This window comes from Xenopus tropicalis, chromosome 2 (assembly GCF_000004195.4).
Source record: "Xenopus tropicalis strain Nigerian chromosome 2, UCB_Xtro_10.0, whole genome shotgun sequence".
NCBI classification, from domain to species: domain Eukaryota; kingdom Metazoa; phylum Chordata; class Amphibia; order Anura; family Pipidae; genus Xenopus; species Xenopus tropicalis.
This window is the reverse complement of record NC_030678.2, coordinates 92,116,944-92,141,320: the sequence shown is the minus strand read 5'-3', so window position 1 is coordinate 92,141,320 and position 24,377 is coordinate 92,116,944. Positions and strand designations below refer to the sequence as shown.

The 24,377-nt window shown below is 36.6% G+C and overlaps 1 protein-coding gene across 1 annotated transcript in view; it reads left to right on the top strand.

Moving 5' to 3' along the window:
* Positions 1-242: 242 nt before the first annotated feature.
* Positions 243-24,377, top strand: part of tbx4 (T-box 4) — a 100,130-nt gene continuing 75,995 nt past the window's right edge. The window contains exons 1-2 of the mRNA XM_002933826.4: positions 243-571; positions 10,107-10,262. Coding sequence (XP_002933872.1) covers positions 10,110-10,262 — 153 coding nt within the window. The 5' untranslated portion in view covers positions 243-571; positions 10,107-10,109. The remainder of the gene's footprint in view (positions 572-10,106; positions 10,263-24,377) is intronic.

Below are 24,377 nucleotides of genomic sequence, written 5' to 3'. Positions count from 1 at the left end.
ATCAGTGCCCACTGGGAATGCTGTACAAATGCCAGGGAAATGGATGTATTTTATCAGCCGAAATGTGGACACTGGTCAGTGGAGAGATGGGCAGGGGGCTAATTGCACAGAGCACAGCACCAGAATGTAGGCGAATGGACTAAAACAGTTAAATTCTGGGGGATGATGCTGAGGGAACAGACTTGCACTGAGACTGATTGACAGCGGCAACGTCAGCAGGAGGGGGGAGACTAGAAGGGGAGGGGGAAAAGAAGGCCAAAAAAATCTATCTCTGAGAAACTTTTTTTTAGAGAAGATCAAGGAAAAGTTTCCGTGGGATCTGGGAATGTCTCCTCTCTCCTGTGTGGAATGAGAGATCGGGATGCGGACACAGTGGGAAGGGAAACTGATCCATAGAAGCAGCTGTGCCGCAATCTAAAGGCAGCATTGCCCACTCCCCTGTGCCCACAGGCCTGGCAGGATCATCCTCACTGCCACTGCAGGGAACCCAGCTGCACCCATCAGGAAATGCTTCTGCTTCGTTCTTGGATATAAAGGGACGTTCCTAGAGCCTGGAGCCTGTTTAACCACTGTAAGTTGCCCATTTACTTGGCACTATTCTGTGTGCGGGGAGGCAGGGCAGGGAGCAGGGCATGGAGACAGGGCAGGGAGCAGGGCATGGAGACAGGGCATGGAGACAGGGCAGGGAGCAGGGCATGGAGACAGGGCATGGAGACAGGGCAGGGAGCAGGGCATGGAGACAGGGCATGGAGCAGGGCAGGGAGCAGGGCATGGAGACAGGGCAGGGAGCAGGGCAGGGAGCAGGGCATGGAGACAGGGCATGGAGCAGGGCAGGGAGCAGGGCAGGGAGCAGGGCATGGAGACAGGGCAGGGAGCAGGGCATGGAGACAGGGCAGGGAGCAGGGCAGGGAGCAGGGCATGGAGACAGGGCAGGGAGCAGGGCAGGGAGCAGGGCATGGAGACAGGGCAGGGAGCAGGGCAGGGGCCCGGGAAGTAGCAAAGAACAAGCAGCAGGTTTATATACCATACACCCAAGGAATAGAGGGTGGTGCCAGTTACTAAGCACCCAAGTGAACTTGCTCCCTCTTGTCAAACTATTCCCTTCTTTTCTTTAGCAAAAATACATATTCCAATACACATGGAAATAATGTTCTCAGCAAATTACTGTAGATTTCAGTTGTTTGACAATATATGACTGGAGAGGCCAATGAGGCCAATGAGGGTCGCATCAGAAAGGTTTTAGGTGTATTGGGTGCATTGCTCTTTACTTTCTAATTTTCAGAGCCTATTTCTAACCCCCTCACATCCAACAGAGCAAAGGAATTTTCTGCCTTAGCTGCCAATAACTGCCTATGGAGTTACTGTTTAGTCTAAACAATAAGGTAAATTAAGTAAATATACGTTTAATCTACTGTCGCAGGCGCAACTTTGACTTCCTAGGTTTACATCAGAACTGCGTGCGTTTAAACTGCAAATCGTAATACTAGTTCTGATGTAAATGAAGGCCTTCACCAATGAAAGTTGTGCTTAGAATTGCGCCTGCGACAGTAGATTAAACTTAACTTTACTAAACAACTAAATTTACTAAATTTTACTCTAAATGCAGCAGTGGGCAAAAAAGCCACTTTGTTCTGATGGGTGTTTAATTCCCTGGTAATCAAAGGTGTCGAACCTGGTAACAGATTAGACACCTCTAGATTATTACTCCCATCACCCAGTGACTGCCAGCATCCCATGACAGTCTGGCCTCTGGCTGAACAACCCTGTATGTAACTATTCTGCACCACCAGGACAATGATGCTAGTAATGATAATAGTAATAACAATGTAATTTGCAATAATGCAATATTGTAGGTTATATTATATGTAAAAAAGATTGCTTTGGATATCATTTATATACTAAAAATTTCTGGAATTTAACTGCATGGTACAAAGTATTATAATTAATTTGGGCCCGCAGAATTCAGTCTTGATGGCCTTTACCAGCCGCATTGCAAGGTCGCAAGGATGAAAAATGGCGAAATATTCTCAATAAATTATAGTCTGGTATAACAATAGATCCGTTTCGCTAAAGTGCATTTACTATGGTATGTACTTTAGTAGTTATAGAGATATTTTAATCACTTGTATCTTAATCATTTTAAAACATTCTATCGTTCGAGCGTTGACAATTTGATTCTAAAAAAAAAACATTTTAAATAAAATGTTTAAATAAATAATGTGTAGTAAATCTATTAACTCTTTTAATATTATTATACCATAATATGCCATATTCTGTTTTTATTCAGTTTATGTATAAATCATCAGCATATCAGATATAAATACAAGGTAATATATTTAAAATGCTTTACCATTTAGAATGGAGAATTCAAAGCGTTTCCTGTTTGTTTAGTTTGAGAGGTTAAAGAGCTTTTGACACTAGATAAACGGTAAAGCTCTGATATCCCAAGAAACGTGACTCTGTAAATATAAATATTTTCTCTTACCTAAAGAGAGCAGCATACGAATATACACACACGTCACTCAGAGGCACTCAGCAAGCATTTCATTCCAATACACACACATTCACTGCGTCTGATCGCTTCCATTTGTTGGCCTAGCGAAATTGAATATAAATAAACTTGAGAGAAGAGGACAATAGCAAAGAGACAGACAGCAACAGTTCATTTTTGTCGAAATTAAAATATAGAAGGGTCACTAATAAAGATAAACTTAAGGAATAATTAAAAAGTGGTGATTTTTTTAGTGTGTAGAAGATCAAATTAATATCAGGAATGTTCGGGGTTCCAGAGAAGCTAATCTTACAATCCCAGCATCAATAGACATTGCACGACAGCTAAATGATGGTCCCAAGATTAACCGTTTAGGTGCAGAATAAATTTTTTTGACATTTTTTAGGAGAGGTTGGAAACAGACTTTTTTAGATCGTTATTAGAGTATATTTCCCCCATGGGTGGAGGGCAAGATGTTTGTGTGCTGAGTCGGTGCGCTCCAGCTCGGACAGGTCTGTCAGTGTCTGGGATCTCTCATTCCCCATGGATAACAGGCCGCTTTGCTCATCAGAGCATCTCCCTATAGCCCCCATGTTGCTCCAATTACAAGGATTATGCAAAGAATCTGCAGGGCTGTACACTCACAGCGGCTACAGGTTAAAATATGTCTCCTTGTCATGCAACAATCTAACCCAGAGAGGTGAGTGACCTGGAAATTCGCCAAAAAAATTGGCATTTTGTTGTCCGCTTGTGTCATTTGTATATTGTATTCTCATTTACAAACACAAGGGCATATAAGGATGAACACAAACAGGACCATTCTGCTAAATAAGTAGCCCCCCCCCACACACACACACAAACACACACTTTGTTTCAAGTAAAAGTCAAGGATGATGAGCCCCAGGTCCCACGGTGAGGCTGTCATACCTTATCTTTATTGGCCTTTCCCCGTCTCTGCCCAATGTAAAGCTTTCCCTTTTATCTGCTGCCCGAGCTCCATCTCCCCGCTCCACTTATCTGCTCGATTGCTCACTTAGGCGCATCTGCCTTGGGTATCACAGTAGCACCGTCTGGCCCATTACAGTAGCATCATGCAGACAAAAAGTAACGAGATAATACCAGTGTGCGAGTTTTTATTTAGCGATATATAATAATGCACTGAGATTTAGTAACTCTGTGCAAACCACATGGGCCCCAGCACTCGGGGGAGATCAGGCCAAGAGCACTGGGCAGGGATCTGGGAATGTTACCATTTTTTCCATATAATAATTTCACATTTATAAACAAAGTTACTAATGCGAATGACTTCATCTGGTTAGAAAAAAAACAACAAAACGTTGTAGCATTAAATAATTCCACATTAGAAAGCTGAAGCAAACCTAGTGCTTCCACGTGTTGTTAGACATGGAGTACAATCCAGGCACAAATCCGTCTCTCAGCCAGCCGACCCCCTCGCCACTTCGGCCTGCCCTGTAATGGAGCGCACAGCAGGCTGCACAAAGTTGCGCCAGGTAGGGATGAGCGCTATCATCGCGCTATTTATATGGCATGATCATGGTGCTTTGCTATTCTCCTGGTAGGAGCAACATCCTTTAGGTGTGAGTCTCATTATATACATCACTGAATATGACTTGTGATCTGTGTTTATGGTTCATCTTACAGCTCCCCATCACACTCTCTTTCAAGTGACCTGTGCTTTTAAGAGCTTCCCCTGCTCACTTTTACAGAAATGAAAATATACATCTGCTGTGGGTTTCTGCAAATGATAGGTCTGCATTGTAAGGGCTAAAGGGAAGAGAGGGAGAGAAATGGAGGGAAGAAGGAGAAGGTGGGGAGAGAGTGTTCTAGTTAAAGGAACATAGATAGGGAACCTGCCACCTCTCAGCTTATTTCTATAGATTACAGCTATCCTGCACATTTTCATTTTTGGCTCTTGAATTTGACTTTTTTTGTGTATAATACATATATGATTCCCCCCCCCCCCCCCCATGCTGGGGTTTTCTCTTAGAAATACATTTATAATACTAAGTACGCATCAGTATTATGGATAGATTTTGCTGGCTAGATCCCATTAGAATAGAAATATAACCTAAAACCGCAAAAAGCTAAGGAATCTCATTAAAATAAGCTGCAGAAATGGAACTTGGTAGATTGGACTGCAATCGTGTAGGGTCTCTTTGAAATCAAATGCAGGGTGAGTTCTTATTTATAGAAAAAAAATGGGGATGGAATTCATTTCTGAAATCCTAAACAAAACTGCAGAGGGTTTTCGTGCATCCAGTAAAATGGGGATTTGAAGTGATTATTCATGTGTTTCATTTTGGCAATGAATGTACAGTTGTAAAGCAAATCAACTTTATATTAAATATGGAGTGAAACATTTCCCCCCTTAACTAAGCGAAAAGTCCTTGATGTCTTGTTAATAGAAGTGCTAGACCCTTGAAAGGGAACATTCATTTGGTGTCATAATTCCATTTCTTTCCCAAACCCCAACATTGGGTCCTTATGTGACTGCAGTCATCAGCAGACAATGAACATCTTCATTAAACAGTTTGATAGTTGAAAGGATTGTGACGTCACAATACAGCAAGAAGCATTGCCATTACACAGCCCAAACTGATTTAGCCTCATTAACCAGTACAAAATAAGGTTTTTTCCAAATAAGACCCATCTAGTACTGAATCTAACTGCCTTGTAAAACTGGAAATAAGCCACATGTCGGCCAAGCTTGAGCCCCCTGTATATCATCCTGAGAGCACATTCAGTTCTTGTTTTCCAGCTGTAGAATCCCATGGCTTTTGTGTTGCTTGGAAATATGTAAATACAAAAGATTAAAGTTCCACTTCTTTTTAACTGTGTAAACGGAACCATTTAATGGGGCTCTTAACCTCAAGATACTGAAGTGCATCAGTTATTTTACATGATCTTGATTAGTGCTTTGATGTGTAATTAGAGTGCATCAGGCCCCCCATTTAACTCTGTATGGGGAGAAAGCTTACGTTAACTAGAGAACCATGTATATATATATATGCATTCCCTATGTTGGCGAGAAATGATTATCTTGTTGGAAACACGTGGCATAAAGTGTGTAAATAGGGTCAAGAAAAGATTCTCTCCACCTTACTTGCCTTATTCCTAAATCCATACCTTACTGCTTAGATCTCTAATTAATAGAAACAGTTGCTGTTGCAAAACCATCAGAAAAAAATGTATTTAAATGTTATGGTGATTTAAAGCATGATTCATTTAATGTGAGCGGCTGAACTGCCAGGGAGCACTGCTTTACATGTCATTTTATAGAAAGCACAGTTTACATACTGTTCCTTCCATTGATAATTCTGCAGCAGGCGTGAAACACTCTGTTTTTTTAAGACGTAAATATGACAGATGAGTAATTTTTTTTCAAGGGGATATAAGCAAGCTTCTTAGCTGGAAAAATAAACACCAGCGACAGACAGCACTATAAATCAAATTCTCATGGTTGCAAATTCTGCCCAAAATGTATCTGCCAAAATATTTACTCTCAACCTTACTCCTAAAATCATATTTCTAATTAGTGCAAAATATTTTTTTTTTACCTGGAGGAATACCTAAACTTGGCTAATTAGATACATTTAATACAAAAGGGGCCTTTTTCAGTATCCAGGAGCTTTATAGAAGAACATTCTGCTTCACTACTCTTTCTAGGCCAAATTCATTACAAAATATGGAATTACGACACAGTAACAGGGCAGAACCTATTTACGATGGCTATTTTACCTTTTAGAAAATATTTAGGTAGCTTATTCTATACGACTACTGACTCAACACTATCATTAATATTGCGTTGCTTCTTGAATTTTACATTAAAATGGTATGTGAGTGTGTTGGGTGGTGGTGGAAAGCTTTGTTTTGATTGATTGGTGTCATGTTCAGTTTGCAGGTTGTTACGATGCAGAGGATATAGCAGTCAGTGTTACACAATGGCACAAGAAGGAAAGTGGACTGATTTATTTAACAGAGAAGAACATTTTCCAGACCCCCCTCAAAAAATAGTACAGTAGCATATTATTATAGAAAAGTGTCATAAATGTTTTTTTTCTCAAATGGATACAGTTTTAGAGAGAATACTGCAAACTGAACTGATATTGTTAGGAACATAGTAGGGACCTGGTTAGTGATCTTACATACAGGATCTGAACAAAAGCCCCACAAATAAATGTAATAGGATCACAGCTTAAGGGATTCGCAGACTTTTTAATTAATGATGGGCAAGGTATGGCCTGCCCAGATGTTCTTGAGGCTGTCAGAGGATTCTGGGTGTTGTAGTAGAGCCATAATGTGCACATGTTTGCTTTATACGCTGTTATGCATTTGGGAATTTATAATGATGTTGAAGACAAGTGAAGAGGAATATAATGAAACTATGCATGCTGCACTAATCTACATAAATGGTTTATTATACTTATTATTGTTAATGGGGAAAAAAGAGAAACTGTTCAGGAAAATCCTTAAAAACTCATCCATATTAAAATATCATATAAAAATATATATATAAAGGCAGTCACCTTTAGAGTTAAAAGACCTTCTTTTCCAAAGTGAAAACAAAGTCTTTGTTGAGTCTACATTTTGTTCAGTATAACATATACATGTCTATCACACATATACAGTACTTATATGCACACATGCACAATGTACATTTATTTTCTTCTTAGCGTTTCATGTTTACTGTAACTGGTCTGTACTTTCTGTGGTGAATTTTTTTAAATTTCACCCTATTTAAGACCTGGAGACCTTAGGAATGAAAATATCCACCAATTCTTCATTCTTTAATAATAAAATAATGAAAAAAGAACCCAGCACTATATTGTGTATAGTTATTTATGTTCTATTTATGTATTGCTTGAACAGGTATGGGACATGTTATCAAGAATGCTCTGGACCTGGGGTTTTCCAGATAAGGGGTCTTTTTGTAATTTGGATCTCCATACCTTAAGTCTACTAAAAAAAACATCTAAATATTAAATAAACTGAATAGGCTTGTTTTGCCTCCAACAAGAATTAATTATATCTTAGTTGGGATCAAGTACAATTAACTGTTTTATTATTACAGAGTAAAAGGAAATCATTTTTAAACATTTGAATAGTTAAAAAATGTGTGTCCTTCCTGTAATTTGGAACTTTCTGAATAACAGGTTTCTGGATAACCGATCCCATGCCTGTGTAATTAAAAATATACAAACATACCTATGTACTTATATAAGTTTGGATTTGGCCTGCGCAGAGGCAGTGGCAAATTTATAGAGCTTTCTAATTCCTACAATATTCTGCAGAAGTTTGTTTTATCCATTTCCGCATTTACCTTTATTTTATATATTCTGTAGTTTATTCTACCATACACAGAGGTTTTGTTCCCTCCAGTTACTGAAGCGGTAAATGCTATTTTTTCTCTATATTTTTACAACATTTCTTTTTCTCCTTGTCCTTTTTTTTTAATAAATTTTCCCTTTCCCTTTTCTGTAGATAATTATTAAAATTGTTGCATTGAACTAACTATAAATTGCACATAGTGCACTTCAGAGTGCAGCACGCTATACATGCATTTTGTTTACTGTTGGCTCAGCCTTCTCTAAAAATAAAGATGTAAAGAGATGAAAATGGAATCCCGTGTGTGCCTCATTACTGGGAGGTGCAGCTACTGACCTGAAGAGATTACATAGTATTTTCCCAACACACACGAATGCTGTAAGAAATCAGTCGCAAATTCGAATTAATGAATTGTTACTGATAAGATCATAATTACATGAATCAATTATATTTTCTTGGGTCAATTAAAGCAACTAACTGCTTCTTTAAAAGCATGTAAAACTCTGGGTTTTTATCAACTTTTTTAAACTACAGTTTCTACAGTTTAGAGTCTTAGTTGACCTACAGATAACAAGAGGCTTTTGGGCACTAAACTTCAGAAACTGGGGGGCCTAGAATCTGCCATCCTTGTAATAACCTGTGCTGTCCTACATATGTTGTTTTCCTGATGTTGTAGAATCTTAAGACTAGAAAACGTGAAAAAAATGGTGGGCCAGTTCTGTGACAATTACCACTTTAATACTGCAGAGCAGTATATCACACGTGTGTGCAATCCATAGAAATGGATGTTATTTTATTCATGTGGGTTTTACCATTAGACGTGCCACCATGAAGTACCGTATTGAAAATCCAGTCATGTATTTCTTGCCTTGTTCTGCGTTTTTGCAGGTCATCGGTATTTATACAGTTCCTATTTTCATCTTATTAGCTTATGAAATGCAAGTATGTTCATTGATAATGCTAGTCTTTTATAAATTCAACATTTTGGTCACATCCATAAAGATCATGTGCATCAGAATGTATTCCTGGATTCGTAATGTCAATAAACATTGTAAATCTATCTATCTATCTATCTATCTATCTATCTATCTATTTGGACTTAGTAAAACACATACACACTGACATCCTTTATAGTATAGTAAGTAGCAACTGGGCAATTTTGAGGTTGGGCTAAAGAAGCACTCGTTCTCAGATTCCTGGGAAACAACAGTTTTTTAAAGTCTGTGCTCAACAGTGGATTTAGTAGTTTAAGTTCATAATTTTAAAAAGAATATAAAACTGCAAAAAAGTTTTATCTAGAATCCCAGCTATGAAATATTCTTCTTATTAAGTAAGAATTTAATAGTGTGTGAAAAAAAATATTGGTTCAGGTCAAATATAAATATTATGATTTCTATTGATATTTTAATGAAATCTTATAGAGACATGTTTTTGGCTTTTGATAATTGTAATTGTAATTTCCTAGTGGTTTATGAGGCTATTTAAAAAAATGCAATTAGAATACACTTCATGGAATATTGAAGTGCTGATTGCATATTAACGACACCAGCCCAATTAGTGTGTGCACAAAAGATTAAGTAAAGCTAATAATTGGAACTTTTTATATCTTTCCAAAATAATTACCATTATTTATCGATCACATGACATTTGGAGAAAATCTAGAACAGGAAAAGTTTGTAAAACTGTAAACATATTGATACTGTCTTAATAAAATAACAACTGCGCCCATAAGATTAATGTACGGATGATCTACCCAACATGACAATGCTTAAAGATTATTTGAAAATATTTTTTACTTGATTTTTGTTTTGCAAAACAATTCTTTTGTCTCTGATTACCCTGATTAACAAATGTGAATGAGGATACAGTGATTTATCTGTCATGATTTAGGTTTAGTTAATGTGAATGAATGAAGAGCTTATTAATGTATTAAGCACTCTTCTATAAACTTTATATATAAAGTAACAATGCATTTAAGAGATTCATCTGTTTAATTTATGGCATGAAAATCTTAAACCATGTTTTCCACGATGCAAGTCAATTTATAAAAATAATTTAAAATCTGAATTTAGAATGATTCTTTACAATAACATATTTTAACAAACACTATTTTTTAACAAGGTTTTTTTTATAAGAAAAAGTATTAATAAATAAAATTAAAAATTTATAAAATAAAAATCTTGAAATTTTAGCATTTCAGTTCAAATGTTTACTTTTATTTTCTTTGTAAGAGGACACAGTGTAACAACTTATCTTTCTGTTGATGAAGGAAATGCTCCAAGAGAAGAGCTTGTCAGAAAGCGAGGACGGGTTTCCAACAACCCAAACAGCTGGACATGCAGAGGCTGCTGCAGGATCACCAACACTGGGAGTAGCAGGTCTGAGCACCTCTTTGAGCAGCCCACAAAGCCAGGATCCAGAGCAGGTAAAACAAATCTCTTCCTAATATAATCCAGGTTTGCCTCCACGTATTAATAGGCCCTGGAGAACTATACATGCGAGGCCCTTATCCCCAATCACTAAATCTTCTTTAACCCCGCTGATACAAAAAATGCTGCATTATTGGACTAGGTATGTAGTTAAGTTTATTAACACCAGATAACTTGTCAGTTTCAGACCACACATATGCTAAGCAAGCACAATAGTCCTGGAAACGAGAGATAAATACTGTATTTCATGATATGTCAAATAGACCATATGCTTCAAACTGAACTTTTTAGCGGGCAGCCCGTGTGTCCCATAGGATAAGAGGAGGATTAAGCTGTTCTTTTATTGTGTGGTATTCAGTAGCACTTAGCTTTTATGTAAACATGCAACGAAAGGGGCAGAGGTGGGGTTTTTGAAACTGGCATATATATTACAAAAAAAATGGAGGGATCACATAACAAATTACAAAAATATAACTTTTTCAGGTAATTTGATCTTTGGATAACATAGGAAACAGAATTAGAATGCCATGGGGATCGAGCTAGAGAGCTAGTATCTTAGCAAAATGTACATATTAACTGGATTGGGGCTGAATCCAAAAAAATCTTTCACATTGAGCAGACTAAGAAAACGGTGGTCTAAATTCGTAATTGCTGCTTGCAAATTGCATCAGGGGTTCATGATTTGGAGGGCTGTTAGAGTTCAGTGCTGCAGCTGAGCTCTAACACCCCATGAAGTAGAATGGTGTTTGACTGCTCAAAGTAGTTGAACATGCTATGCCAATTGACACCTTTTTTTCTTCTTTGATGTGAAGGTGTGCATTGGATAAAACACTCTTCTGACTGTCAGGATATTTTTCCTGGCACTCATAAATGTGTTAATAATTGTGGAAAATGCCATGCCAGGAATGCCCCCTGGAATCTACAGTTTGATATGTAAAAAAATCTACCTTGAAATCTGTCTCATGGTGCTTTGGACCAACACAATGCAATTATAAGTCATTTATTTCTTACCAAGGCAACTTCTTCTAAAGCTGTAGTGACAGAAACCAAGTCCATTATCCCATCCCTTAATGTTCTGTTATCCAGAAAGCTTGGTAAAAAAAAAACGTCAGTAATAAATAAACCAGTAAGATTATTTTGACACTAATAAAGATTAATAAAACCTTAGTTAGGATCAATTACAAGGTACTATTTTATTATTACAGAGATAAAGAAAATCATTTTTAAAATTAGAATTATTTAATTAAAATGGAGTCTATGGGAGGTGGCCTTCCTGTAATTCGGAGCTTTTTGTACAAAGGGGTTCCAGAAAATGGATCCCATACCTGTACATAATAAATTAAATCAAAAGGAAAGATAACATTTTAAAATAAATTCAGTAACAGTCAGACATTTTTTAAAGAGACTGACAGGAAAAGCTTATGTATGATCCTGTTTTGAATATGGAAATATGCAACAGAAAAATTTACAGGGTAAGTGGTTCTCATGATGTTGCCCTAAACTGGTCCAGCTGACTTTATAAGATCATGGATCTTTGTTCCCTGCTACTCTGGGCAAATGGAAAGATAGCAATTTCAAAAGAGATCTCTTTAGGATGTATTTAAGATATACGTACATAAAGTAGCTCACTCATTTATGAAACATGTAGGTAAATTTCTAGTAAAAAGAAATATATGCTTAATTTTAAAGTGATCATTAAATTCACTGCATTTGAGGAGAATGCAGTGTCTCGCTCAGGTGCTGCTTAGCAACCCAAAACAGGGAGGCAACAGTACTACCCGTTCTTATTTTAGGCTTTATTTAGGGGATGTCTGTAAATATAAAAGTAAGTCTATGAAGTGTGACCAATGTGCCTGCAAACCAGGCAACCAGACAGAGGGACCATATGAACGGAGAGAAATGCAGCTCCAAAAGCATATTAGAATCACAAACAGAAAATGGCTACTTGTGTATGTAATGTAGGATGTAAAATGTTTGTAATTGTTTAGCAGCCTGTTTGCTTGTTTTTAATACATATATACATATATACATAGAAAAACATAACAAAACATTATATATATGTGCTATTGAAGGTTTAGGCACACACACTTTAGGATTTTAACCTGGATGCAAATCAGAAATATTTCACAAAATTGAAAAAATGCTGGTGCACACCAGGAATTTATACAAATATATACTATTTATTGGATCAACGTGTCGGCCCTCACCTGGGACCTTTATCAAGATACAATAATACAAAACAGAAAAGTGCTTTATAGAACCAATGAACCAACACCAAACCACACTTATTATAGCAAACAAGTGGATTAACCCTTCAGTGACCAGAGTTCTGGCTTACACCCTGATATAAACAAATCCAGATCATCTGAAAAGTAAAGTGCATTATGCTATAATGTAAAATGCAATTTACAGTATGTATAAGCATTAATAATTATTTTAAAAATATAAATATCTATATCTATATATCTATATATCTCACTCTCTCTCTCTATATATATATATATATATTAGGAACACATTTCCAACAGTGCTCCCCTTATTTGTGTTGGGTGTTCCCATCCATACTTTTTCTTTGTGTTTCCCTCACTCCCAAAAAAACCATCTCAATCTCAAGCAACATTTTTCCCTGCTTTAGTAAATAATGGCAAATAGAGCAATGGGGAAGGAGCATTTATTGAAATCTGAGACGTGATGAATCCCTCCATTTTCACTGTTGTTTTGGCACCTTTTAGTATTTCAGAACTTTTTACAAAACACAGGCAAAAGTTTTTGGCTGTTTATCTGTGAATTGCTTTACCGGTGACTAACCACTAGCATTTGTGGAATTTTGAAACATGCCGAATGGTTTTACTTTTCAGCAATATCATTTAACTCCTAAACCAAAAAAAGTCTTTCTCTACCACAGAGAGAAACATAACCATTGTAGCAATGCTTATAATAATAAAAAGGGATACCCGTAAACATGAAAATAATAATAGTACACACACAGGTGATTTAATTGGAAGCTTGGATTTTCTTACTGGAGATTCCTTGTTGAGCCATGGCAGTGACAGGAAATACTAAACAAAATCCGAACAATGCTCGTTGATTGTCCCAATTTATTACTGGGCAAGGCAAAGGGTAAAAAAGGGTTCTGATGAAGAAAGAAAACTGAAAAAAATATTTTTGGCTTTTAGCGTTAGAATCGCTCTCTACACTAGCCACCTCACCCTGCGAGTATTTGGGAAAGATGAAAGATACAGGGATTCCACATGCCTCCGTAGCCTAAGCCACCTCTAATTTTGAGTGTTATGCCCTTGTGGACATTCTAAAGAATTGCTTAGGGCTTCCATTTGCAGCTCCTGGTTACCTCTAAAAGCCTGCTACTGTCTTTAAAAAAGTTACTACAATGGCATGGATAGGTACCTAAGAAAGGAAGACCTGGGCAAAATTTGTCCAAACATGGAGACTGGACAGCAACTTATATAGACAGGGGTAGAGCTAGCAAGGGCTCTGATCCCATTGGTTGATGAAAAAGGCAAGGAGGGGCTAATAATGACATCTTTTTTTACATATACAGATTATACATTTACAGATCTTCTGATTTCTTTTCTACAACTACAAATATGGCCACATACCTATGCTGAATGAAAAAGTGTGCTCATCTGTGTTGGTAATGATAGTTATCAATGATTTATGTTTAGGCTTAAGTCATGCTAGAAGATTAATATAGCTGCTACTTGTAGCTGGCTCAAAATAGTTTTTGTTGTTTCCAATGGGGGCGCAATAAACAACTCAGCCCTTAGAAAATGTTCTATTTGTGACATAAGCCTTAGCTAGCCATGTGGCAATCATTTTCTTTGCAATATTAGCTCAATGAGCATCATCCAAAAATATGCCTTAACAATCAATAATTACTGCAATAATCATTTTACTGGAACAAGAAGTAAAATGGCCAAGAAAAGTGCCCTTTTCCTATAGTACTAGTTCCCTTTCAAATTCTGTATAGTTAATAAAGACATACATATGTGTCAGTTAGAAACTGATACTTCACACTGACGGTTGTACTTATTTATTTCTTAAATTGTGATACTGCCTTTTTAAAACATGCCCCATAATTCTTTAAGGGACATATTCTTTCTGTAAACTTGTACTGTTGCTTTTTACAGTTCATTCTGCTGCATGTAAATGATTTGGAACTTACATTTACGCTCTAGATTTGCATTGCAAGGGACTTGTTAGAATCATCAGTATGTCTTCAGCCAGTTTCCTTTTGCACTGAAAATAAACTGAATGACTGAAAATGAACTGTTAAATATTATGCTGAAAGTTTAATACACTCCTTTATTAGCATGTTCTACACACTAGCAATCAAGCCACATCACACTTAACTGTTTTTGGTAATTGAAGGTCATAATATTCCACTGGTTAAGACCGTAGTGCTCTTTATGGGTTAGCATTGTGGTATTTCATCTTTTAAATACAGGAGAAATCACTGATGCTTTCTGCAGGCTGTGTAAAAAGTTTAAATAAAAATCGTTTATGCATTTTGTTAATTGCTGGTACAAGATACAGTATTTGTGTTTTAAACAAATAATAAGAAAGTGTACATTTTATGCGTACATACTTGAATAATATTAGTATGACGAAAGATAGCAATATACAGCATGTATTTGTTGCAAGGGAAGTTTGAGTAGTGATTAAAATGGACTTTAAAGAGTACACATTTTTTACATACTAGTAATTAAAGGTTTAGTTTTTTTTATATAAAAAAACAATTTATTTATATAAACAATTTATGAATGCATTTCCCCAACCTATTATTTTATTCCCAAGGCAAGCAACGCCATGCAAAATCAGACCAGGTGAAATCAGCTATTGACTCAAAGCATAAGGGGCATATTTATTACAGTGTGTAAGCCAACATCACTGGTGATGTTGCCCATAGGAACCAATCAGATGTTTGCTTTTGTTTTGTAACTTGTAGGTGACTTGTGAAATCTAACTGCTGGTTACTGTGGGCAACATCACCAGTAATCTTGGGTTACACACTATAATAAATATGCCCCTTAGTGTATTCTTTGCAGCCAGGTAAAAGTATGTTCAGTTGAGGAACGCACAAATATAAAAGAAGAAACTATATAAGAATAAAATTAAGTTTTTGTAAAACAAATGTGTTAACCATTCACTACAGCTTAGAGAATTATTAAACTAGCAATTGTTTTCTAAAGATTTTAAGCAGACTTAAGGTGGCCATATATGCTACAACCATCGGTCTTAAGAAATTAAGATTGTTTGTCCACTTGACTGACGTCAAGAGCTGAATTGCAGATATGCAGATAAAAACGAAGGAATTCTTAGCCGTATCTGACGATTCAGCATTAACGTTTCAGATGTTCGGGCACCTTCAAATGCACCCGATCAAAATTTTCAGTCCTGCCCGATCGACGATCAGTCACCTTGTCTCCCGCCATACACGATGTTTCTGTGCAATAATATCAGTCATGTATGGCCACCTTTAAGGTATGGAGATTCAAATTACTGAGAGATATCAGGAAAAGCCCAGCTCCCAAGCATTCCGGATTTTTAATCCTATTTCTGTACTGACTTATGGACTTTTGCAGATTTCTCCTGCATCCCTTTGTTTTCAAGCAAAAAGTTTATGATGTTGAAGCAAAGGAGCTCCATCAGATCATCGTTTTTACATTTAACATCCACCAAACAAATAATTTTACTTTAATACCTTAATTCATTTTATATATATAAAATATATACACACACACATATATATATATATATATAGTCAAAATGCAATACTGGCACTCACGTATAAATCTCAAATCCGCCTGGGTGCAGTCTTCACAGTGAAACCGAGATAAGAAGAAAAAGAAGCCGCTCTCTCAGGACTTAGGTGCAAAAATAAAAAGTAATTTATTGAGTAGACGAACTATATACATATATATAAACAACTGACAAATCAAATCAGGAATTTAAGTCAAAATAACTGTTTTGTGCATGTTAAATATAAAATATATACAACTACCAGCAGAATATATAAAACTATAAATAAATGCAACTGCCATAAGGTAACCATGCTTACTGCAAATTCCATGATTCTTGTCTGTGCAGCAGATGAAGCCAACCAAGCCTCCTGCTGATTTAAGTTCATTTTTTCTAAAAAAAATCCAAAAAAAAAACTGCTGCTTGAAAAAGTTGAGGAAAAATGGAATTTGCTTATGAAAAATAGGAAATTACTATACATTAAAAAAAAACACCAGACGGTTAATTTCTCATTTATAACATATAATGGCACCCCCTCTTACATTTTGGGTCCCGAGCCAGGCTTTCCTCCCAAAAATGAAGACAAAGTGCAGTAAAAGGTGCAACATTTGTTACTGGTCTAGTAACCCACAGTAACAATCAGCAGTAAGCATTTATTGGTCAGCTGTTTGAAAACAAGCATTTGATTGGTTGCAATGTGTATATATATATATAAACAACTGACAAATTAAATCAGGAATTTAAGTCAAAATAACTGTTTTGTGCATGTTAAATGTAATATATATACAACTACCAGCAGAATATATAAAACTATAAATAAATGCAACTGCCATAAGGTAACCATGCTTACTGCAATTTCCATGATTCTTGTCTGTGCAGCAGATGAAGCCAACCAAGCCTCCTGCTGATTTAAGTTCATTTTTTCTAAAAAAAAAAAAAACAAAAAACTTCTGCTTGAAAAAGTTGAGGAAAAATGGAATTTGCTTATGAAAAATAAAAAAAAACACCAGACGGTTAATTTCTCATTTATAACATATAATGGCACCCCCTCTTACATTTTGGGTCCCGAGCCAGGCTTTCCTCCCAAAAATGAAGACAAGGTGCAACATTTGTCACTGTTCAAGTAACCCACAGTAACAATCAGCAGGAAGTATTTATTGGTCAGCTGTTCGAAAACAAGCATTTGATTGGTTGCAATGTGTTGCTGCACCTGGGAAACTGTGCTTTTCATTACAATACTCTGACAAAAGTTTAGAAATGAAGTCACATGCTAATGCTGGTATTAGTGTCTCCACATCGGTATGCCATAAGTGACATCAATCCCACTATCCAAATGATAGTCACAGAAACACACAAAGTAATTAGGATTCATTTTGTTGCATTACATGCATTAGACAACTTAGCTGTGGGCTGAACTGACAATTGAATTCTTAAGAAACAATAGGGTTGATTCACTAAAGGTCGATAAGTTTTATCTCACTCTTATTGTGTTAAAATTGACGTGAAAAAAACGTGCGATTCGCTAAAGTATTATCGCGTGCGTTAAGTCGCATATCATATGCGTTAAGTTTTGTGTTACCGAATGCGTTCATTTTAACGCATTATATTAATTTGCGCGCAGAAACGCATGATTCACAAACACTTAGACGCGTTAAATATTGCATTTGTCTGTGCGAAAAATAACACCTACTTGAGTCAGGCGGTAATTATAGAAAAGTACAGTTCATGAGCTTTTGGCAATAAAATATGGACTTTGCAGTGTTATTTATTCAAGTCTGTGTTGGCCCTAGAGTAATGTAGCCTCCAGTTTGCAGAGAAATGGTCATTTTCTTAAAAGTAGTTTTACGAAAGTAATGGCATGTATGGCTAATATGGCGTGCGTTTTTTTGCACGCAGCGACTATTTGTGTGCAATGTGTTCATTAGCGTGCGTTCCGTCAAATACCGCACAAAAATAGTCTCCGCGACTTAAGAAACGCAAACAGCATCGCGTCTAAATTAACGCAAGTATCCTTTTAGTGAATCGTGCGCTAAGACGCGAAAAATTAGACGCAATAAAATTTTTAACGCATGCTATAAATAGCGCTCGAAATATCGACCTTTAGTGAATCAACCCTAATGTATTGTGGGGAAAAAAGTTGATTTGTGCCCAAAAAGCATAGTTTTAGTGATGAGCGAATCTGTTACGTTTCGCTTCGCCGAAAAATGCACAAATCTTTCAAAAGATCCGCGAAACGGCGGAAAATTCGCGAAACGGCAAAAATGTTGTGCGGCAAAAAAAATTGTCGCCCGCGACTATTCTTTTTTTGACGCCGGCGACAATTTTTGGACGTGCGGCGAATCCATGCCTGGCGAAACATTTCGCCCATCACTACATAGTTTGCATCATGCACTGCATTCGTACTTGAGCCTTTATTTTCCTTCCTTAAAAGAGAATAGGTTCTCACCAATGTACCGGAATACAGCATTGACAGAATTTGTTTGCACCTCAGTAAAATCTAAAAACAATTTTGATGCACTAGTTTTTTCTATCCTGTCTACAACTTCATCCTCACTAAGTTTTCTCTCAACCACCTCTATCCATTGCAGTCATAAATAAGAAAGGCTACTGATAGCCTTATAATCACCTGTTCAGTTACACATCTGCTTTCCAACTGTGCAAATCCATCCACAGGTCCCTATTGTTTATTAAATAATATGTATGTGTAACCTTCACTGTAACTGGTAAATCAGTTCCTACTCTTGTTTCTCTTTATGCTGGCAAGTCTATGTGCCCTGAATATACTTGTTTTATTATTTTTTAAATCATTCATATATTAGCAAACCTGTACTCAGACTATAGTCATTCTCTAAAAGTTTAATATTACTATATTTTTCAAGATAGTGTTTATGCAGTTTGAGAACTTAAAATTATGTGATATGAATGAACATAGCTGAGGAGTCATAAAAAAGTATGAAGAATTCAGATTTTTTAGCGGCACAACTTGAAAAAGTTGCGAAAAGAAAAGGTTATAACTTTTTCAAGATTTACTATGTGTCAAAACAGCTAAAAATCCAAAGCCGACAATTTGCCAGCTAAAACCTGGTGAGATTGTGTAGAAGTCAATGGCAGATGTTCCTTCCCTTCCCTGAAAACTTTACAGGTTTTCAGATTTTTGATGCTGATTTTATGTCCAAAAAGTAAAGGTTTTGGAGTGACAATTAGAAAAAGTCGCAGTTTTGTGAATTTTCCATGACTTTTACCCGCTCAGACTTTTTCAGTTCAGGCTTTTAAGTAAATGACATTCGTAGAAACGAGTTTATTCTCGAGAAGCACGCTTAAAGCAGAAGGAAATTTACAGTCACAGTGTGCCAAAAGTTAGGCACCACCCAGTTTTTGCATTTACTTAGCTGATACCCCGGGCCTGTGCTCCTGTTAGCAGAAATGTGCCCTGGCTTAGGGTTCTTTGTAGCGAGTACCACCTGTTCTTCTTTTTTTAAAACCCTGGGGCCAACACATGTGCAGTAGTAGTGAAAAAGATGGCCTTTTTTGTTAAAGTTAGGTATTTCACTCTACTGTGCATAGATCTGAGCAAAGAAAGAAGAAACAGGAAAAGAATCGCTCGGTGGTGCTCGTTGGAAGATCCCTGGGTGGGTGCAGTTTTCTGCTAACAGGAGCACAGGTAAGTGGGGGTGCTATTTACTTTAAACATTGGCACAGCCTTTATATCATTGGAAAGGAAGCAGTAATGCCTATTTGCTACAGTAATATCAATAGAATATATCATACTTGGACTTATTTGCTAAAGAGGAAAGATGCAAAGTGCAGATAAAGGACAGACGCTCTGTTTTTTGTATTTTGCCCTGTGATTTGTGCCCAAAGGCACAGGCTTGCTTCTTGCTTTAAATACAGCACTGGCTGCAGTTAGCAGCATTGTTTTAAAAAAGGTTGGGTGGTACATGGGTAACCCCTGGATCCTTTATCAGCTACCCTATTAAGTACCCAGTGGAGCCAATGTTACAGAATACCAGAACATTTTTGTATTTGCACCAGTGCTTGTAAAGGAAATGTTATCCTTTATCCAAAAACCTATTATACAGGCCATGTCCCATAGATTCCATTATAAACAAATATTCTTAAAATTCTTAAAAATGATTTCCTTTTTCTCTGTAATAATAAAACAGTACCTTATACTTGATCCCAACTAAGGTATAATTAGTCCTTATTGGAGGAAAAGCAATACTATTGGGTTTTATTACTGTTTAAATGATTTTTAAGTACACTTGAGGTATGGTGATAGTGATGATTTATGAAAAGATCCCTTATCTAGGAAAACCCTAGGTCCAGAGCATTCTGGATAACAGATCCAATACCTGTAGTATTTTGTCTCATTGAGCTGTAGTATAAACAACTTTGCTGAAGCTTTAAGAGGAAAGGAGAGGCGAGGAGGAGAGGAAAAAGACTACTTTTGGGGGATATCAGAAGCCCAAAAAGTGTACAATTATATGCACTTCCTGTAGCCATTCAATGGTCAACTTTTCTACTCCTCTAGAAGCAACTGATCTGCGACAAATGGGTCCATTGTGTGGAGTACAGTGCAGAGTTCCTTCAACTTCTTTAAATTTAGCGGAAATTATCATTCTGCAAACACATTAGAGAGACACAATGACAATTGTACAGAGAAATGACGATTGGCAACTTAAACTGGTTCCTCAGCCTGCTGAAAAACTACACATTAAATATTGCATAGCTCTTTTGCCCTATGCTTACAATATGCTAGATTTTCTAGTACAATGCAAAGCACAGAGTGTCTGACTATAATGTTAAATATTTACTTTCTGAACTTTACTTTCTGCAGCTATTAAAAACATAGCTGGTGACGTAAAGTCTGAAAGAATGATTTATGCATGAGGCCATGTCACTTATTTAATTAAACATATTTAATTTAACTGGGCATGTAGACCATTGCAATCTCATGGTCATGCTGCTCTAAAGAAAACAAGTTAGTAAGTTATATATATTAAGGCTTAGCTTATGAGACAACTGCCTGAAAGTCAATGCCCTATCCTGCTGACTGTATACTTTGACATACAGGAAAAATTCCATTTGGTTTAAACTTCACAAGCATTATATTTAATTCTGTACTGATTAATTACATCATTTTAATTAATTAATTTACCAGTTTACAAGGCCACTGTATATACTTATATTATTATTATACCGCCATTGTCTCCTCCAGCACTTTACAGAGTAAGGGATACAAATACAAGGCATCACCATAATTGATGCACTTTTGGATTTAAGAATTTGCCTGTTGAAGTATGTGCTATGTCATCAAGAAGCAAAGCCATTACTGGATTGGTGTTTTTTTTTCTTCTTTATTTTGCTTTTAACAATGAAATGGGAGGTACAGAAGGAAAGGGGGGAGGGGAGGGTAACAGATATTCAAATATTTGTTCATCAGTGAGCTTAAAGCATAGGCTGACAACAAGTCGTTGCTGTCAAGTATCATTCCATGTTCACATTGTCAATTCAGCATAATCCAACAGTTTAAGTATACTCTGGATTGGTGTTTTTATCCAGGAGGCCCTACATACCTCTCCCAGGCACTAGCCACACTACAATAAAGGCTTGTTGACCTGCTCTTTATAGAAAAATTCTGCACATTAACAGTCCTAGAGGATTATTATACCAAGAAACGTTTTTCATAAATATATGTAATTGCAAAGGTTTGCTATTAAATATAAAAAAAGAACACGTGCAACATTAGCGCATGTTTAAAATTTTTCCCTAGACACATCTGGAACAATTTGTAGTCTCAGAATTTTGCCATTTATAGCTTGATCTTTTACCTCTATGGAATCTATATACTATGCTTGAAATGTTGCATATTTAAGAGTAATAGTTTCCCTTTCCATCGGTTCACCGTGGTACATATGAGGGATAATGCACATTTTACTGCAATTTTAAGGATATAAGAACCCGCAAAAGGGTTTGATAGCCAAATAAAGGTATCAAGTCCAATAATACTGGGTAAAAACTCCCAGGTGACCTTTAATATATATTAATGATTTTCATTTCAGGGTAGGTGTCTTGTAATTTAATATATTCGTATAATGCAGTTGAAATAGCGGTGGTAAAAGCAAGTTCAGTTAAGAGAACCTTAAAAAAATGAATGTACAATTGTCTACAGCACAGGGTTGATCGAGGATAAAACCATTGCCTGTTTTAAGAAGTGAATGAACTAGAATAGTGTTAACTTTTTTGTCTACTTTTCTTGGTATCAATAGCTGGATGTCCCAGAGGTGGTTACACCTGATAAATATTTGCATTATATCACTCTTCATAACTATAAAATTATGGTTATTAGGCAATATAATTTCTAGATTAGGAGAGGTAGTCAGTGTGTAATTTCAATGTGAAAGGGTAATTCATTTATTACACTGACATTTATGTAACATTATATGCAGTTTTTCACTGCTGTGAAATCTTTAATTATACTATTTCCACAGTTTCCTACTGGGTCTATGTTAAAGGGCAACCCCCCCAAAAACTGCTTTTTATCATGAAACAAATAAATTGAAAAAAAAAATACACATGAATTAGTTTATTAAGTTTGTAATGGTTTTAAAGATACTTGTGGATATAATTGCATTCAAGCAGTATTTGTTTATCCCTTTCTGTTATCTTAAAACCAGTGTAGCAGAAGTTAGTTCTTCTTAGCTGAGTTCAGCGAATATATACAGCCATAGTTATAGATTGTTTAAACAGAAGCTGTAAACAGCAATTAAAACCATTGAAATGTATGCATATCTAGAATTACATTGCATAATGCAAAAACTGTGTGGCAATCCTTTTAAGGACTTGCAGCAGGACTAAGCTGTAAGGACTAAAGTAAGAGTATATTCGAAAATAGACTGAATAGACACCGGAACCATTAACCAATGTCAGTTAAAACATGATTTTATTCATTCGTTTAAAACAATACGCCTGACGCGTTTCGTGAGTGTGTTCTCACTTAATCATAGGCATGCCTTAAGACAGGGGTCCCCAACCTTTCTTACTCGTGAGCCACAGTCAATTGTAAAAAGACTCGGAGAGCAACACAAGCATCATAAAAGTTCATGGAGGTGCCAAATAAGGGCTAAGATTGGATATTAGGTAGCCTCTATGCACACTATCAGCTTACAGGAGGCTTTATTTGGTAGGAAATCTTGTTTTTATTCAACCAAAACTTGCCCCCAAGTCAGGAATTTAAAAATAACTACCTGGTTTGGGGGCACTGAGAGCAACATCCAAGGGGTTGGTGTAAGGCCCACAAATTAGGTAACAATGCAAGAACACCACCTAGACTTCGTTCTTCAGATATCAGAAGAGATTTAGGGCCTGATTCACTAAAGGGCGATAAAAATTATCGCACGCTTTTGCGCGTTAAAAAACGCAAAATAATTTGCGCGCGATTCACCATAGTATTATCGCGTGCGAAAAATCGCCATTTTCGCATGCGGTATTTCTCGCACTAGCTTTACCGTTTTGCGTTAATTTCCGCGCTGAAAAGAATACGATCGCATGATTCACTATAACTTTTGCGCGCTAAATATCGCATTCGGCTATGCGAAAATTAACACCTACTACAGGCAGGCGAAAAATTATACAAAAGTACAGTAAATGATTTTTTGCAATAAAATATGGACTTACAGTGTTATTTATTCAAGTCTGTGTTTCCCCTAGAGTGACGCAGCCGCCAGTTTGCAGCGAAATGTTCATTTTTAATACAGTAATTTTCTGCAAGTATTGGCGTGTATGGCTAACATGGCGTGCGTTCATTTGCGCGACTATTTCTATTTGGCTACAAGTGATGAAATGTTTCGCCAGGCATGGATTCGCAGCGAATTTTTGGACGTGCGTTGAATATTTTTCGCGGCAGATTTTTTCATGCATTTCTCAAAACAATCTGCCAATGGCAAAACGCATGAAAAAATTTGCCACGCAAAAATTCACCGCACATCCAAAAATTGATACAAGTGTCAAAAAATAATAGTCACGGGCAACAATTTTTTTGCCCGCACAACATTTTTGCCGTTTCGTGGATCTTTCGAAAGATTTGCTAATTTTTCACTAAAGATAACCAGAACACATTTGCTCATCACTAGTGGCTACTATTTATAAGCATCTACTATTTATATGATACCATTTATATGCTACCATTTATATGTGGCTAATATTTATATACACCATTTATATGCGGCGACAATTTTTATACACTATTTCTATGCTACCATTCATATGCGGCGATTATTCGCGTAATTTAGCGCATGTACCGGCAAATACCGCATTGAAATAGTCTTTCGCGAGTTAAATAACGCATGCAA